General features: G+C 39.9%; 1 protein-coding gene across 3 annotated transcripts in view; it reads right to left on the reverse strand.

The window, feature by feature from the left end:
* The window catches only part of LOC136839173 (protein ABHD18), an 89,074-nt gene that overhangs the window by 32,669 nt on the left and 40,309 nt on the right, over positions 1-16,096 (reverse strand). For all 3 annotated transcript variants that reach the window (XR_010853240.1, XM_067104863.1, XM_067104862.1), the window contains exon 6: positions 12,698-12,787. Coding sequence is in view for 2 of the 3 variants with exons in the window: in XM_067104863.1 (XP_066960964.1) it covers positions 12,698-12,787 (90 nt within the window). In the remaining variant the exon portion in view is untranslated. The remainder of the gene's footprint in view (positions 1-12,697; positions 12,788-16,096) is intronic.

The following is a 16,096-nucleotide window of genomic DNA, read 5'->3' on the forward strand; positions in this document are numbered from 1 at the left end:
TTTAATAGTTTTATCACAAAAATGAGATGAAAATACAGTATTTAGTGAATATTTCTCAGTGAAAAATACCATGAATGGGCGAACTTTCTGCGAATAAAGGGATTTTGACGAAGGAAAAATCTATTTCTGGAGAGGGGACCGTGTCACCCGATGAAAAGGTCCATTCAGCACTTATTTCTAGGTAATTCCGTTGCTAGATACCAGAGAAAGCTAAATGAAATGCTGGAGTTACTACCCCAGAGCGAGCTCCATCAGATGGAGTCGTGTATGGAAAAGGGTGAACTACAAAACACGGAACCTTATCCTATAGAGATCCCAAGGTCAAAAGTCCCACAGGGAGGTGCTTATAAACCCATGTACCACCCGTGGACAGCACACAAACACTGCTAGCCGCATTCCATGAAAGCAACACCCCACTAGAATGATGTTTACTATGGGAGGGACATGACACATGATGGAGGTGGGTCATTACGGGTTATACAGGTCCCCTCTCCAGAAATAGATTTTTCCTTCACAAAATCCCTTTTCTGGATCGGGTCCAAACAGCCGATGAAAAATTAACAGAGAAATAAACATAATTCTTAAACTAAAAAGATAAAAATTTAAGGGGAACAGAAGACCAAGGTCCAAAAGAAACTTTTAATCACTAGTAACAATAACAATAATGTACAAAAGAAACTGATGTTAGCTTAAAAAATGCATAAACAAATAACTATACAATATTGAAAACCTTATAACTTAAATGTGTCATTTAGACAAATACATGGATAACACAGCCAGGTGAGAAGTCAAGGCAAGCCTGACTGAAATGACCGTTATAACTGAGGCAGTGGAGGAGGAAATGACTAGGAATCAGAAAGGGAACCAGAGGGAGGGACAACGTTCCCTCTGTTAAAACTGCTGAGAATTTAAGAGCTTCTAAGGATTTCAAATAGTGACGCTTGAAAACCAAGGGTGACTTCAACCGTGTACCTGGTAAGATCCGTGAAATTCATGTAATGAAAGTAATTAATGGAGGTGGCCACAGCTCTAATATCATGAACTTTTGGGACTGAGTCAGGTTAGCCTGCTTGATAAAGTAAAGGATCTGTTGTCTAATAGCAGACATAGAAAGATTACCCCCTCCTTCCCTGATAAAGAGAGGCCCAGAAGAGATGTGAGAGGACCTGTCTAAATAAGCCCTCAAAGTATGAACTGGACACAGGGACAGGTCTAGAGGCAGAGGAAGAATTTTCCAAGGCGACCACCTATGCTATGGATCTTCATTTTTGGCCAGGAAGGTAGGGTGAGGAATCAGCAAAACCTCCCTGATGGAAGGAAGTCGACGTGGTTGGGTTCCCTAGAGAGTGCAGACAGCTCAAATTCTAGCACCCAAGCTAAACTAAAAACAACGTTTTCCTCAACAAGGAAAGGTAGGGGCAGGATTGATTATCGATATCTGAGGCTAACTTCAACACGTCATTTAGAAACCAGGAAACCGTATGTGGACGGATTACTGGCCTCAGACGTGCACATGCTTTAGGGATGGAAGAAAAGTAAGGGTCTGTGAGGTCAATTTTGAAACCATACAAGAACACTTTACGTAGGGCCGACTTGACTGTAGTAACAGTACTAGCGGCTAAACCCTTCTCAAACAGTGATCTAAAAAGGAGACCGCTAAAAATGGTCATTACTGTAGCCTCAGATTCTCTTAAAAAGAGTGCTAGTTTCTTAATTGCTGAGTCGTACTGACGAAGAGTGGAGGCCCGTTTATCTGATTCTAAGAACATGGTATTGACAGGATCAACGTTAGCATCCCTTTGAGCCGCAAACTTCATAAAGTCCACAAAGCCAGGGCATTTTGGATTTTTGAGGAAGCTGACACAGTCTGAGTTTGTACTACTTGTGTTAGTTTCGGACTGGGGATTGGATGTGGCGAAGTTTCAGTTCTAGTAGAAGAGGAAACCAGCTGCTCTTTGGCCAGTAGGGAGCCACTAGAGCTACTTGACCCTTGAACGTCCTCAGTTTGTGGAGGACTTTCAACAACAAATTCACTGGAGGGAACAGATAGATCACCTTCCACCTGTTCCAATCCAATGACATTGCGTCCGTGAAAAGAGCTTGAGGGTCCAGGTTGGGAGCTACGTAATGAGGAGCTTGTTGTTGAGCTTGGTTGCGAACAAATCTACCTCCAGACCCGGAACTAGTTGGCAGATCCAATTGAACGAGCCCCTGTCTAGGGACCACTCCGACTGAGGGAGTTGTCCTGGAGAGGAATCTGCTACGACGTTCGGACCCCTGCAAGATGGGTGGCAGATAGGTGCCACTTGTTCTTGCAGGCCAAGGAGAAAAAGTGCAATCATTACCTGGTTGATCCTGCTCGATTTTGAACCTCCCCTGTTTATGCAGTGGACTACCGTGGCGCTGTCCAGAACCAGTCTTATGTGAATCTTCTTGGGGGAAGAAGCTTCTTCAAGGTAAGGAAGACCGCCATGGCCTCCAGAACATTTATATGGAACTGGCGGAACATGAGGGACCAAGTCCCCTGTACTTCTTGGTGTTGAGAATATCCTCCCCACCCGCTTAAGGAGGCGTCTGTGTGGATAACCAACGCCGGAGGAGGAAATTGAAGGGGGACTGACTTGGACAGGCTCTTGACAGTTGACCAAGGACGGAGTCGCTTCTTCAAGATGTGGGGAATCAGAGACACCTTGTCCCTGAGCCTGATATTTGCCCGACTCCGCCACACTCTGTTGATATCCTTCAGTTTCACTTTCAGCAACAGGTCTGTCACCGAAGCGAACTGAAGGGAGCCCAAGACTCGTTCCTGGGTCCGCCGAGAGGCCCTTTTGGATTTGAGAAACTGTCTGGTTGTTCTGGCTATCTCCTTCCTCTTGGGAGGAGGAAGAGAGAGCTTGTGAGAATTCAGATCCCACTGGATTCCTAGCCATTGAAAACAACTGCTGGGAACCAGGCGGGACTTCTCCCTGTTTACACGAAAGCCCAAGGATTCTAGAAAGTCATGACCACCACGGATGTAACTCTCTCGGCATTCCTCGACGCTGGATGCCCAGATGATCCAGTCGCCGAGATGCAGCCAGCGTAATTCCTGAGATCGAGTTGCTGTACGACCGTGTCTGTCAACTTGGTAAAAATCCTTGGGGCTATGTTGAGGCCGAAAGGCATCACCTTGAAGGAATATGCCTGCCTTCCGAGCCTGAACCCCAGAAAGGGGGAGAACCTTCTCAACCGGGACGTGATAATAGGCGTTTGGAAAGATCTAGAGAGGTGGTTACGGCTCCACGGGGCAGTAGGGTCCGAACTTGGGAGACAGTAAGCATCCAAAACTTGTCGCAACGAATGTAGAATTCAGACGGGACAAGTCCAGAATTACTCTCCGCTTGTTGGAACCTTTCTTTGGAACACTGAAGAGCCTGCCTTGGAACTTCAGAGACCTCACTTTCCTTATAGCCTGTTTCTGTAGGAGATCCTCCACAAAGTCCTCGAGATCCTTGGTCGTAGCCTGATAAAACTTGACTGGTGGAGGGGATTGTCGATCCAACTCCAGCCTAGGCCCTGAAACTATACTCTGAGCCCAGGGACAGAAGGTCCACCGAGCTCGAAAATGGTACAGCCTCCCGCCCACAGGATGTATGTCATCGGTCCTGTGTTTGCTTCCCCCCCTCTGGAGCCTCTACCTCCCTGTTCCTGGGAGAGGAGCCGGGGCTCCCCTTCCCGAGCGAAGCCACGGGGCTTATTGCTTCTGGGTGATTGTCTGGGGCAAAATTTCCCTGACTTTCATATGCAAGATTGAAAGCTGGGGAGGAGACATAGGAAGGAGCAGCCAAAGACTGATGTGCCGGGTTTACCAGGACATACTGAGGGGAGGATGGGAGGAAGAGGTCGAAGGTTGACTTTGTAAAGGAACCTGGACCAAGGACTGAGCTGGAAGACGTTTGAAGTGTTTAAATTTCTTACTGGACTTGGTGGGAGTGCTGGCAAGATCAGACTGTTTCCTTTTATAGGGCAGGCCCCAACGGGAACGGAGGCTTTGATTGACCCTAGCTGCCTCAGATAAGACTGCATCAACTTCTTCTTGTGGGAAAAGATTAGCACCCCAGATCGAACTCTTAAGAAGCTTATTTGGTTCATGCCGAACTGTGGCTGCTGAAAAGATGTGCTTCCGGCAGGCCAGTCGGGCAGTCATAAAGTCAAACAGATCTTGTTGAAAACTCGCCAAGAGAGATTTCGTCAAGACCTGGAATAATGGATCTTCTCTGTAAACCAAAGAAGTTGCTTCGCTAAAGCCAAAGAGTTCAAAGACCTGGCGAGCCTTTCCTTAGTATCAGCCTCTGTTTTCAAGAGCGACTCCGGGATCTTAGGGAGCTGCTCACTGAACAGATCAGAGGCGCAGTCTGGGTCAAGTCGAGTCACCGTAAACGTATTAGGGGCTCCTTCCAGAAGTCGGTGCCTCCGGGAAAGACGAGCGATGTAGGGTCCGTCTCACGGAGATGAGGAAGGGTTTACCTTCAAGCAAGCCTGGCTAGTCAGGAGGCCACTTTCGAAGTGCAAGGGAGAAGGAGAACATCACTGAGAGTGAACATAGTGAACACTCCCTTAGCTGGTGTGAGCTTAGTGTTCTCCGCTTGCCACTCCGTAAATTTTCCTCATCAAAGACGACTGGGCTTGGTCCCTAGGATAGATGACCGTCTCCTTAGGGACTTTATCAGACCTGTTCCAAACCTCTCCCTTCAGCCTGGCAAAACCAGTGTAGGGAGATGTCAGGTCCGGAGGATAGAACTCTAACTCTTCCACTCTCCTCGTGCCTAAACCCTCTATGGTAAGAGTACCTTCGCAATGGGGAGCATAAAGGGTGAGACGCCATGAGATTCCCTAGATCAAAGGGAGGGAGAGTGGAAGGGTCAGGAACAGAATGCCTAGAACGTTGTTGAGATTCCACCTTCTTCGAAAGAGACTGAAAAGAAGAAGCAAGACCAGACAGCTTACTGTCTACCTCGTCGATCTTCTCAAATCTCGCCGATTCTTTCCAGGAACTGTTCAAAGAAATGAAGTGTATCCAAAGAAGGAGGAGGGGAAACTACCTGACGTGATTGAGGCTCCGCCTGGGACCCGGAAGGGGAGGCTGTACTCGTCGACGGACGGGGCTCGCCGCCGTGCCGCCGCCGAGGGACCCCATACCGCCTGCCGGAGTAGGTAAGGTTTTCTTTTTAACGGACTTCACCTTCGGACAATAGACCCAGACGTGCCCGAAAGGTATGAAGATTTAGAGAAGCCTTTAAAAGAAGCAACAGAGGAAGAAGGAGAGTTAAACAGTGAAGAACCTGCCTCACTTACCCTTACCTGCCTGATGCTCTGGGATAATGCTCGAGACTCAAGGCGAATCGAAGCCGCCCGCCTTCTGGAGTGCCGCTCCGTTGGCCGAACCGTCTGGAGAGGGCTGGGTCAACTCCCGAATCCCGGCAATCAACGGAGCAGCAACCTCGCCGGTGACAGAAGCTGTGATCCAAGCGCCGGGAAAAAGGACATTACAAATGTCCTTCGAGAGTATGTAGGGGATTGCCAGCTCCTACGTTGCGCCCAAAACCGCTAACCCAGACTTTAAGGGCCTGAATCGAAGAATCACGAGACTTGCGGTCAGCCTGCGGAAGAAAAACATTATTGTGGTCTTACCGAAGGCGGAGGGAATCGATAAAAATGTAAATATTATAGTTGGCTAAGAAGGAAAGATGCATGATCACCTACCAATCATCGATAGCCTGCTCGTAAAGAGCGTAGCAAACATCACATCCGCCAGGGTGCCAAACAATAAGATCCCCTACGTGGACCGCACATCCGGAGTGAGACCGGCAAACTGTGGCCGCTGGCCTGATGGAGGGCTGCGGAGCACCCTTCTTCTTGGCAGCGTACCACCTGTAAGAGTATGAGATTATGAGTACACTGTGTAAGGTGCGGAGTAGTGTGCGGAGCAACACAGTATTAAACCAAGTCGTGAAACCAGCCGGAATGATCCGGGAGGTAACCTGGTAAAAACTCATACAAGCAAAAATAATAATAAAAACAAAATAAATTTTTACCGAACTAGCCGGAGTAACATGCCTTAAAGTAAGTGACGGATACAAAGTGAAATGAAATGGGAAGGTTAAACTGTCCGAGAAAGCGTATTCCGGCAACTAAAAATAATATGAAACTAGCGATAACGGAAGACCGATAAACGCTAGAACACGCCGGGAGCGGGAAGCAAGGAATGCGCTCCGAAGAAGACAGTAGTTAGCTAAGGTCAGGGAACGTCAAGAGCCCGACACGAAGACAGTCAGGCGGAAAGCTCTAACTGGCAAACGAAGAAGGACTGAACCGGAGTGTCGCCAAATTAAACGACACGCCGGAGAAGACGTATGAAGGGGAGGAATGGGAACCCCGAAGGAAGAACCGAAAAGGAACGACCAGAGAGTGGGAATGCACAATCCGGGCGTTCCGTGTCCTCCCGCCCACACGCTGACTGAGTCGTTACCCAGCAAACGCGAGAGAAGCAGGAGAGGAACAGGGACAACCTCCTCCAAGGGGGGGGGATGGGGACAGGGAGATAAAGATGGCCAAAGATGGTGGACAGGAGAGGGGGAAGCTCTCCCGGCCACTAACAGTCCCCGGAGGGGAAGTACAAAGGTAAAGTCACGGACCGTACCAAAGAGAGGCCAAACAATGCAGAGGAAGGGGGCACAGGCTATAGGCTAGAAAAGGATGGGTCGACATATCCAAAAACTAGAACTAACCTTAAGTAAATACCAAACTAGGGTAGGCTACATGAAGCCCCTCGCTATCCCAGCAACCAAGAGGCTCATTAGCCTACGCGGCAAAGCCGAAACAGGGAGAGGGAAGCAACATGAGGTCCCTCGCTATTCCAGCTTAACGAGGCTTATTAGCCTCACGAGAAAGCCGAAACAGGGGAAGGGAACATAAGGGAGAAGACCCTGGTAAAACTTAAGGAAAGCGCCGCATGGAAAAGCGAACACAAAACCCTAGAAGGGCATGTGAACGGAAAGAATGAACGACCATCTCCCCCTTTTTATGGAAAAAAGGGGGGCAATAGCCTAACGCCCCAAAAAAAGGAAAACCAAAGCTAACACCAACCCATAAAAAGTAAAAATATCAATACAAAACAAGAGGAGGACCATACCCAACACGATGTGGACGTGAAGGGAAATGGCGCCTCGAAACAAAAAGAAACATCCATGATAATCATCAAATATCAAATGCATCCGAACACTGGGTTAAAGGGAAAACAAAAAAACTTAAAAGTACAAACGTAAATAAAATTCCCAGAAGCTACGAGAAGGAAGGGCAAAAATAAGGCATGTAAATGAATTGATAAAATGCGAATAGGCTCGAGGGGAAGCCCGACGCCTAAACACCAGCCCTCAACTCGAAGCAAAGGGAAACAAACGTTAGTCAATCAAAATCACTAATTAGACCTCATGAAAAGGAAAATGCTCCTAAACACGAAGAGGAACCGTGAAAAAGATTGAAAAACAGGGCGACCCAAGATCACGAACCACGCATGGAGGTCACGTGAGGCCGTGAGAGGAGATCGAGACGGGCGTTATAAATCCCTTTAATTATTAAACTAAAGGGAAATAAGGAGCCTCAATCGCCTCAACTAAAACACGAAATATTGGTACTCAACTTAGGTGACGAAAGACCTTGTGAGGAAGTCATAATGATGCAAAAAGGCACAAGATTAAAAGCACAACGAAAAAAAAAAAAAAACGTGTGAACGATGGTGCTTGCTGAAATGGAATGCGGCTAGCAGTGTTTTGTGTGCTGTCCACGGGTGGTACATGGGTTTGTAACGGCACCTCCTGTGGGACTTTTGACCTTGGGATCTCTATAGGATAAGGTTCCGTGTTTTTATAGTTCACCCTTTTCCATACACGACTCCATCTGATGGAGCTCGCTCTGGGGTAGTAACTCCAGCATTTCATTTAGCTTTCTCTGGTATCTAGCAACGGAATTACCTAGTAATAAGTGCTGAATGGACCTTTTCATCGGCTGACACGGGACCCGATCCAGAAATGGGTAGATACATTCCAAAGAGAAATCCGTGAATATGTAAGTCTGCAAATCGTGAGATTGTGAATACGGGGGTTTACTGTACTATAAATTAGTTTAACTGATAGTACTTTTCTGCCTAACTGTTCTATATCCATTTTATAACATGTCCAAACCATCTAAATCTTGGAGATCTGTCTATTTTCCAGATCTGAATGTCAACTCCTCATTTGTAATATGAATTTGCCATATTACCTTGAATAGTCACTTAGTTTCAAAATCCCCCTTCTTTTTCTTATTAAGTACCCATGTTTCTTCTACATAGATTAGTAAAAGCATAAGTCTTCTCTGTACACTAAAGGGATTTTTTGAATAACCTGCTGTCTAGCATTCTCTTTCTGTTTTACCCATGACATTGCCACTAATTTTTACTGTTCTTTCATTACCTGCTTCATATCAGTGTCCCCAAGAAAAGAGAAGTGTTACTCAATTACCCTGGTCCACATGGATTCCAAACAAGAGTGAGAAAGAAAACAGATGAAACTACTCTTTACTTCTGTGTAATCTACAGAGACTCCTTTGAGAAACAAAAATTAGAGGCCCAACAACCGCAAAATATTACACCCATTTTCAAGAACGGCACTAGGTATGAACCAGGGAACTACAAGTACAGTTAACATAAGCAAACTAATGCTTGCTTATGCTCCACAATGTCAGCGCTAAAATTTTTACACATACAGTGGCTCAGAAGGGAAAATATAAATATTGAAGATTTTCACATGAAACTGTTACCACACATTCAAGAAAGGTGTTACATTGAAGGAGATGGGAACAATGAGATCACCAACACTGTGTTTAATCTGTTAAAAACATAGATATAATAAAAACTATAAAACAAATTTTCTTTCTGAAAGAATCTATCAGAGAAGACATATATCTTAAAAGCCAAATCTTAATATGAATAAAATAACTATATACAAACACAGTACCATTTTTAATTCATATAAAATGTGTGGATATAAGCGAGTGTACAACTATTTTGCTTTCTAATAAGGGAGTGTAAAACTATTTTACTTTTTAATATATATATATAAATATATATATATATATATATATATATATATATATATATATATATATATATATATATATATATATATATAAATCATTAAGCTACAAATGTCCTTTAATATCCAATTCACTCTACCTCGGAAATAATATATTTTCATATATGTTACTGAAGGGGAATTTTTTAGTTGATAAACTCATAATATGGCTGCGTGCAACAAACGCACTACACAGTCAACAAGGCAGAGGTGGGTGGAGATCGTCTCCAAATACAAACACCTGAGTTCGACAGGGATTTGTACATGGGAGCCAATATCCACTTATACCTCACTTGCTGGCCATGTCAGTTAATGCATCCACTGTAGTCCTGAGTTCTTGTCCTTCGCTGGTTCGAGCCCACGGGACGATGAACTTATTATCAACTAAAAATTCCCCTTCGGTAACATATATGAAAATATATTATTTCCGAGGTAGAGCTATTGATGTTAAAGGACGTTTAGTAGCACTGATTGTATATGAATCACGGTGATGTGATAAAAAGTCATATATATATATAATATATATATATATATATATATATATATATATATATATATATATATATATATATATATATATATATATATATATATATATATATATATATATATATATATGTATATGTATATGTATATGTATATATATATGTTATATATATATATATATATATATATATATATATATATATATATATATATATATATATATATATATATGTATATATATATATATATATATATATATATATATAATATATATATATATATATGTATATATATATATATATATATATATATATATATATATATATATATATTTATATGTATATATATGTATATATATGTATATATATGTATATATATATATATATATATATATATATATATATATATATATATATATATATATATATATATATATATATATATATATATATATATATATATATATATATATATATATATATATATATATATATATATATATATATATATATATATATATATATATATATATATATATATATATATATATATATATGAGAGGCTGGAATAGGTACATTAATTCAATGAGCTGACCTCACTTGCTCTCGTTGTGTCGGAAGTTAAAACAGGTCAGTGTTCGTTTGCGATTTTTGTGCGTTTGTAAATACAGGTAGTGCACGAGTGACGATAATTCGTCTTACAATAATTCAAGTTTACAATGGAGTTAGCAATTAATACCGGTAAGACAATATTTAGAAAATATTTTTAAATTTCGAGCGGGCACAGGCAACAGCGTACACTACAGCTGCCATAGAATCAGGCAGCAAGAGAGACCAACTTCTTTTTCTCCATCTCTTTATTCCATCTTCTAGTTAAAAAAGTAAGAGAATGATAAAAGTATTGTTAGCAACCTTATACTCTTGCGAAAATGCGTACAGCCATAAACAACCGAACGAGACTGTTGTTTTGCTAATAACCGAATCGGATAACAACTGTTTTGCTTGTATTTCAACCATCGTACGGTTAAACAATTATCGTAGTTATGTTAAAAATGACGTTAAGTACTGATATGTTTTTACACTACCCTTATCCGCTTTGAAGAAAAGACCGGCAAGGAAATATACAGCTACAGTAAATTTAAGCTGCAAGTTGTAGTTGAAGCTGAGAAAAGAATGTTCAAGCTGCTAATGACTATAAATTATCGTACATTGGCAACATGGATGAAACTCGACAGCAAATAAAATTGGAAAGTATTTCAATCAAAACTACTGGGCATGAAAGAACACATATCACTGCTGTTTTCACGCCCATAAAAGAAAAATACGAAAAGCTCGTAGTATGATGATGAAATCGAGAGAAAATAGCGAACGGAATCTTGATTTTTTTTTTTACACAAAACAAACGACCAGCCGCCAACGTCAGCTATTAACGAAAATGATGTTTATATTAATTTCACGACGAGACATATTTAAGTTATATTTCGACTTAAAAACACTTTGTATAATGAAAAATATATATGTCCCTTATAAATAAAGTATCTAGAGATTCATTTACACTAACAAGAAGCAAGAAATGCCTCTGAACGGAGTTAAATTCGGCGAAATAAAGACCGCGTGATTGATTCCCAAACCAAAACATTTGATCGCTATGATCGGAATTTATAATGCAAATGCAATATAAGAATATTTACGATTGGATACAGTGTAGTAAAGCATAACTTTTTAAAAGTTTAAAAGATCCATGGAAAAGATGCACATTCGTTATTTTGATGTTTGTACAATACGCTGTTATGTGAAAATAGAATACAGTATAATGTAGGCTAGGCTACCGTATATGATATACGAAAGTGCAGGCTACGCCTTGTTTGTTATTCAATTTCTCTTTATACTGACTTATCATGTCAATCTGCATTGAACCTGCAGCATTAGCTGACACTAATAATTACTATACCATATATGTATAGATGGTACTGATTACCCTAGTGTAGGCTAGGCCATATTCGAGTTACGATTCTTTCAACAAACAATGGGTTTTTTGGGACCTAACCCCATCGTAAGTAGGGGAATACCTGTATATATATATATATATATATATATATATATATATATATATATATATATATATATATATATATATATATATATATATATATATATATATATATATATATATACAGTATATATATATATATATATATTATATATATATATATAAGAATGAATGATCTTAAAACCAGAAACTAAATACAAATAGATGTGTAACAACACCACATGAAGACTTACATCTGACCACCTTCTCAACTGATATTCAACTGAATAAATTTGGGCATCATTAACATTCTGACAAGAATAATACGACAATATTACTATATCAGTATTCATAAATCCCAAGGTGAACATGTCCCTCTAAAGCCTTTTTTTACTTCTCTGGGTAGCCTGGTGATGTTTATTTTTTATCTGTGTGGCCAGGTGATATTGATAAGAAGCACTAATTGAATATCTTTATCACATTTATGCCTCTACCAAGGAATTAGTCTTGCTCATCTCAATCTCAAAATAAACAAACATATTTAATACCACTAAAACAAAACAAGTAAAAACCTGACCATCTATAGTTCTAGTTCTCCAAATTAAGTTCCTCTTACAAGGCTTAAAATGTAACCCTTTCCAAATACTACTAAAATACACACACTTTAACAGCTATAACAAATTTATTTAACTTGTGAGTTTCAATCCTTGTATCTAAAGAGAGTAGTATTTCAAGGGCAGTCAAATCTCCTCTGTTAGTAAAATAATTATAAAAGTTTCAAATACAACGCATTCCGATCACTTTTCAACAACAAAAAAATTCTACCATCTTACCAACATTCCTCAGGATATCAAAGCTCTATTAGTATAGTAATTATGTTTCATATACAAAAATTATGATAACCTTTAAACAATGAAAAAGGAGTTTGTTGATTTCTCTGAAGAAATAAACTTGCAATCATAAACTTGTAAATTTTAAAACTGATATACAGTATATTTAATGCTAGAATGCCAGAGTTTAGGATAGAGACTAACCTGGGTGAAAACTCCAGAGGCCGTGCTCCACGATAGGCACGGAATTAAAGGCAGAGGTTTGGGCCAACTTGTGGCTGCTAAAGATGCCATCTAATGAAGAATAATTCATGTTAACTGTATTTTCTCATTACAAATCAGTCGTATAGCTTAAAAAAAAATACATAAAAAGGTAAACTTAAAAAGGTTTGTAAATTACAGCATATGCACGCAAACCTTAGACATTATTTGAACAGCAGACCTAAAACTTCTTGCATTACACTGCAACAAAGTTTCTATCTGGGAATGATAAGGTTTAAACATTTAATGTGCTATTCAGCATTAAAAGTTTCTAACTCCCGAAGATGGTGTCTAAACCTATAACCAATGACTTGAAAGATCTAAAATTTATTCCACTACAAATGAAACCACAGTGGCTGAAAACAAGTGATAACATTTTAATCACATCCAAGGACTAAATACTTTAATACTAAACATGTCAAGACAACAAATTTGTGAGGAAATCAAAGATGAAAATAATATGTATTAAACAAATGATACCAAAGTCAATAACAGCATGGCATTTTGAAAGGAAGAACAGCAGAGATTTTTCACTTGTTTGTTCCTTGATGAAGCTGAAAGAGTAGCCATTAGTATATACCATAACTGAAGGATGAAAGATAAGAGAATTTTCAGTTAGCTCATGAAGCAACCTTTGCAAATGAAATGAACGCAGAAGATACACATTTATTACGTCTGTGACAACAGTGGACGAACTATGTGCTGGCCTGTCAGTGGTACTTCCGCTGCAGGTGCATTGTGTCGACGTTGGAGGTTTGCACAGTTTGATACAGAAAGCTTTTGATCATGATTTAAGTGCATGGAGACAGCGTGATCGAACACTGAACTGGGGTCATCACATTTCTGGAAGAAATGATTGAGTGTTTTTGTGTGTTGCACTCTCAAATGGTATATTATCAGAGGAATAGTGACTCACAGCAGGACTTTGGTTTTGGTGGCGGGTGTGTGTTTTGCCTTGTTAATGTTTAAAGACCACCACTGTGATGATACCTTGTCCGGGCCATAGGAAAGTGAGTATAATAATTCATGAACACTTATATCTTTTCCAGACATTTGGTGGAAAGACCCAGTTGTGCTGCAGTGAAATTCCATTGTGCATTTTCCTGTTCTGTTCTCCATTGTACATTTTTCTGTTTTGAAGATGAATGTCTTTTAACATCATTTTAGGTTTTAATATATTGATATGTTTCTTTCAGCAGGAATTCTGGGTTCGTCTTGTGAGGACGAATATTTTGGAAGTGGTGTTTATTTTTTACATACTAAATGACATTTATTGTGGTCTAGAATAATTATGACCTTTCCACTTTGTTTGGTGGCCAGGGTGTTAGTCACTAGTATTGGTTGGTCTAGAATTAGTAATATGAATATTTGTGAATCAGAATTTCCTCTAGTAATGATTTCCATTTATAGGGGGTGAAATCCACTCCATTTCATGATCGCAGCCTTTGCTGAACCACTTTCGTTAAATTTGCAAATAAAGTCTAGTTTTGTTTCTCAGTCTTTAATTCCAGTAGGCCTTGGTGTAAAGATAAGGTTAGTGAGAGGAGTCGACAAAGGAGAAGGAATTTGCTGACCCAGGGAGCCACCGCTACCAGAGACGTCTTAGGAAAGTAAGATGTTTGATCCTGTTCTTAAAAAATGACCCTATTTGACCTGGGGATAGGGTCATTTAACACATATGCAATGGCAACCAAGTTTATTCATTTTGAGTAGCTATAACCAAGAAGCACATATGTGCTAGGGTTACTGATTCTAGCATGGAAGGACTAGATGGGGAGTGAGCAAAGTTCAAGAATGCGGTCACTGAGTTAGCAGGAATATCCAAAAGTTTAAGCCAGCTGGAGGGAACTATAAGAAAAAAGTGAAACAGGAAAATGAGAGGTATGTAGTATAGCTGGAAAATATGGTTACTCGAAATGCAATATGCAAGAAGAGAGGACTATACAGAGTATACAAGAACAGGCAATGGTGGTCAAGGAAGAAATGATAGAGAAAAAGTTAATTCATGAAAATTTAGGGGTGAATCTGATTAAGCACTTAAAGATAAAAAAAGATGCTGTACTCAAAAGAAAGCAAATGCAAAAGAAGGTAACCCCAGAGGCTATGAGAAACAGCTTAGGCTGTCCTGACATTGAAACATCAACTCATCAATTCTCACTTTCTACTGTTTTCAACCAAAGAAAATGCTAATATCATAGACAACCAGCAATAAAGGGAGGGCTGGCATTTCTGACCAACTATAGGAAAGAAAAAAGCAACTTTTTCTGGTAAATTATTGCACACTACATGGGCTAATGAGCAGATGAATTGAGGAATAAATATGTAAATGGAGAAATTATGTCTAAAGAGAATATAGTCCTTGGTTAATAGAGTGGTCTAAAAATTGGCAGATTGTAGAGGATCCAAGAGAGGTGGGCCAGAATGACACAACTGGAGTCAATGCAAATTTGAAAATTCTTGCAGAAATACATAACAGGGTTGTATGGATGACAATTAAAAAACTGAAGAATGAAAAAGTGCCAGGAGTAAACAGGATTAGAAGTGAAATCTTGGCATATTGTGATCATGGTGAAACAGAGTGGCTAACTATGAGATTAGTTTAAAAAAAATATTTTAATCAATGTCCAAAGTGACGTCAAAATCGTGCTTAGAAGTCAAAATAGGAATTTGGCCTACTGGGCTGTGGACTGCTCAGTCTAGGCATGAGTCTGTGATGTGCAAACTCTCCTGCCCATTATAAGTCTCACAGAAAGAGAGGGATTCCACAGCCATCATGTTAGACACATGGAAATGAAAAAAAAAAGACAAATACAAAACTACAAAACTAACAAATAATCTAAGGTGTAACAAAGCAATTAATTTTGTCCTTCAAGCTTAGCTAGTTTTATACAGTAAATAATATGAACAGATGAAATGTGTGCACCTCAAATGCTGGCTACCAAAAACACTTGTAAGAATACACATGCCTTGCTGCTTAACTACATAATCTAGCACTCCTTTGAGCACCTGAAGCCACCCTAAAGAACTTATAATCTGATTGCCTGAAGTACATCACAAAACATACTGTGTAAGAGACACCAGAAGAAGTAAAATGAGGACAAAATAAGTTTCTTAAAAGGTTAATATAGGCATATAAACAATTCTAAAAACTGCTTTGACTAAAACATAAACAATTAGCAATTAATCATAAATAAGCCTTAAACCTACATTGAATAATCTGCCAGCAATGTGACAGCAGCTTTATACCAAAGTGCATAGAGTAAATTATATACAATTAATGTACAGGTACAGGTTGACCATCACTAATCCGGCAATCAGTAGTCCGGAACAATCAATAATCCA

Source organism: Macrobrachium rosenbergii, chromosome 6 (assembly GCF_040412425.1).
Source record: "Macrobrachium rosenbergii isolate ZJJX-2024 chromosome 6, ASM4041242v1, whole genome shotgun sequence".
Taxonomy (NCBI): Eukaryota; Metazoa; Arthropoda; class Malacostraca; order Decapoda; family Palaemonidae; genus Macrobrachium; species Macrobrachium rosenbergii.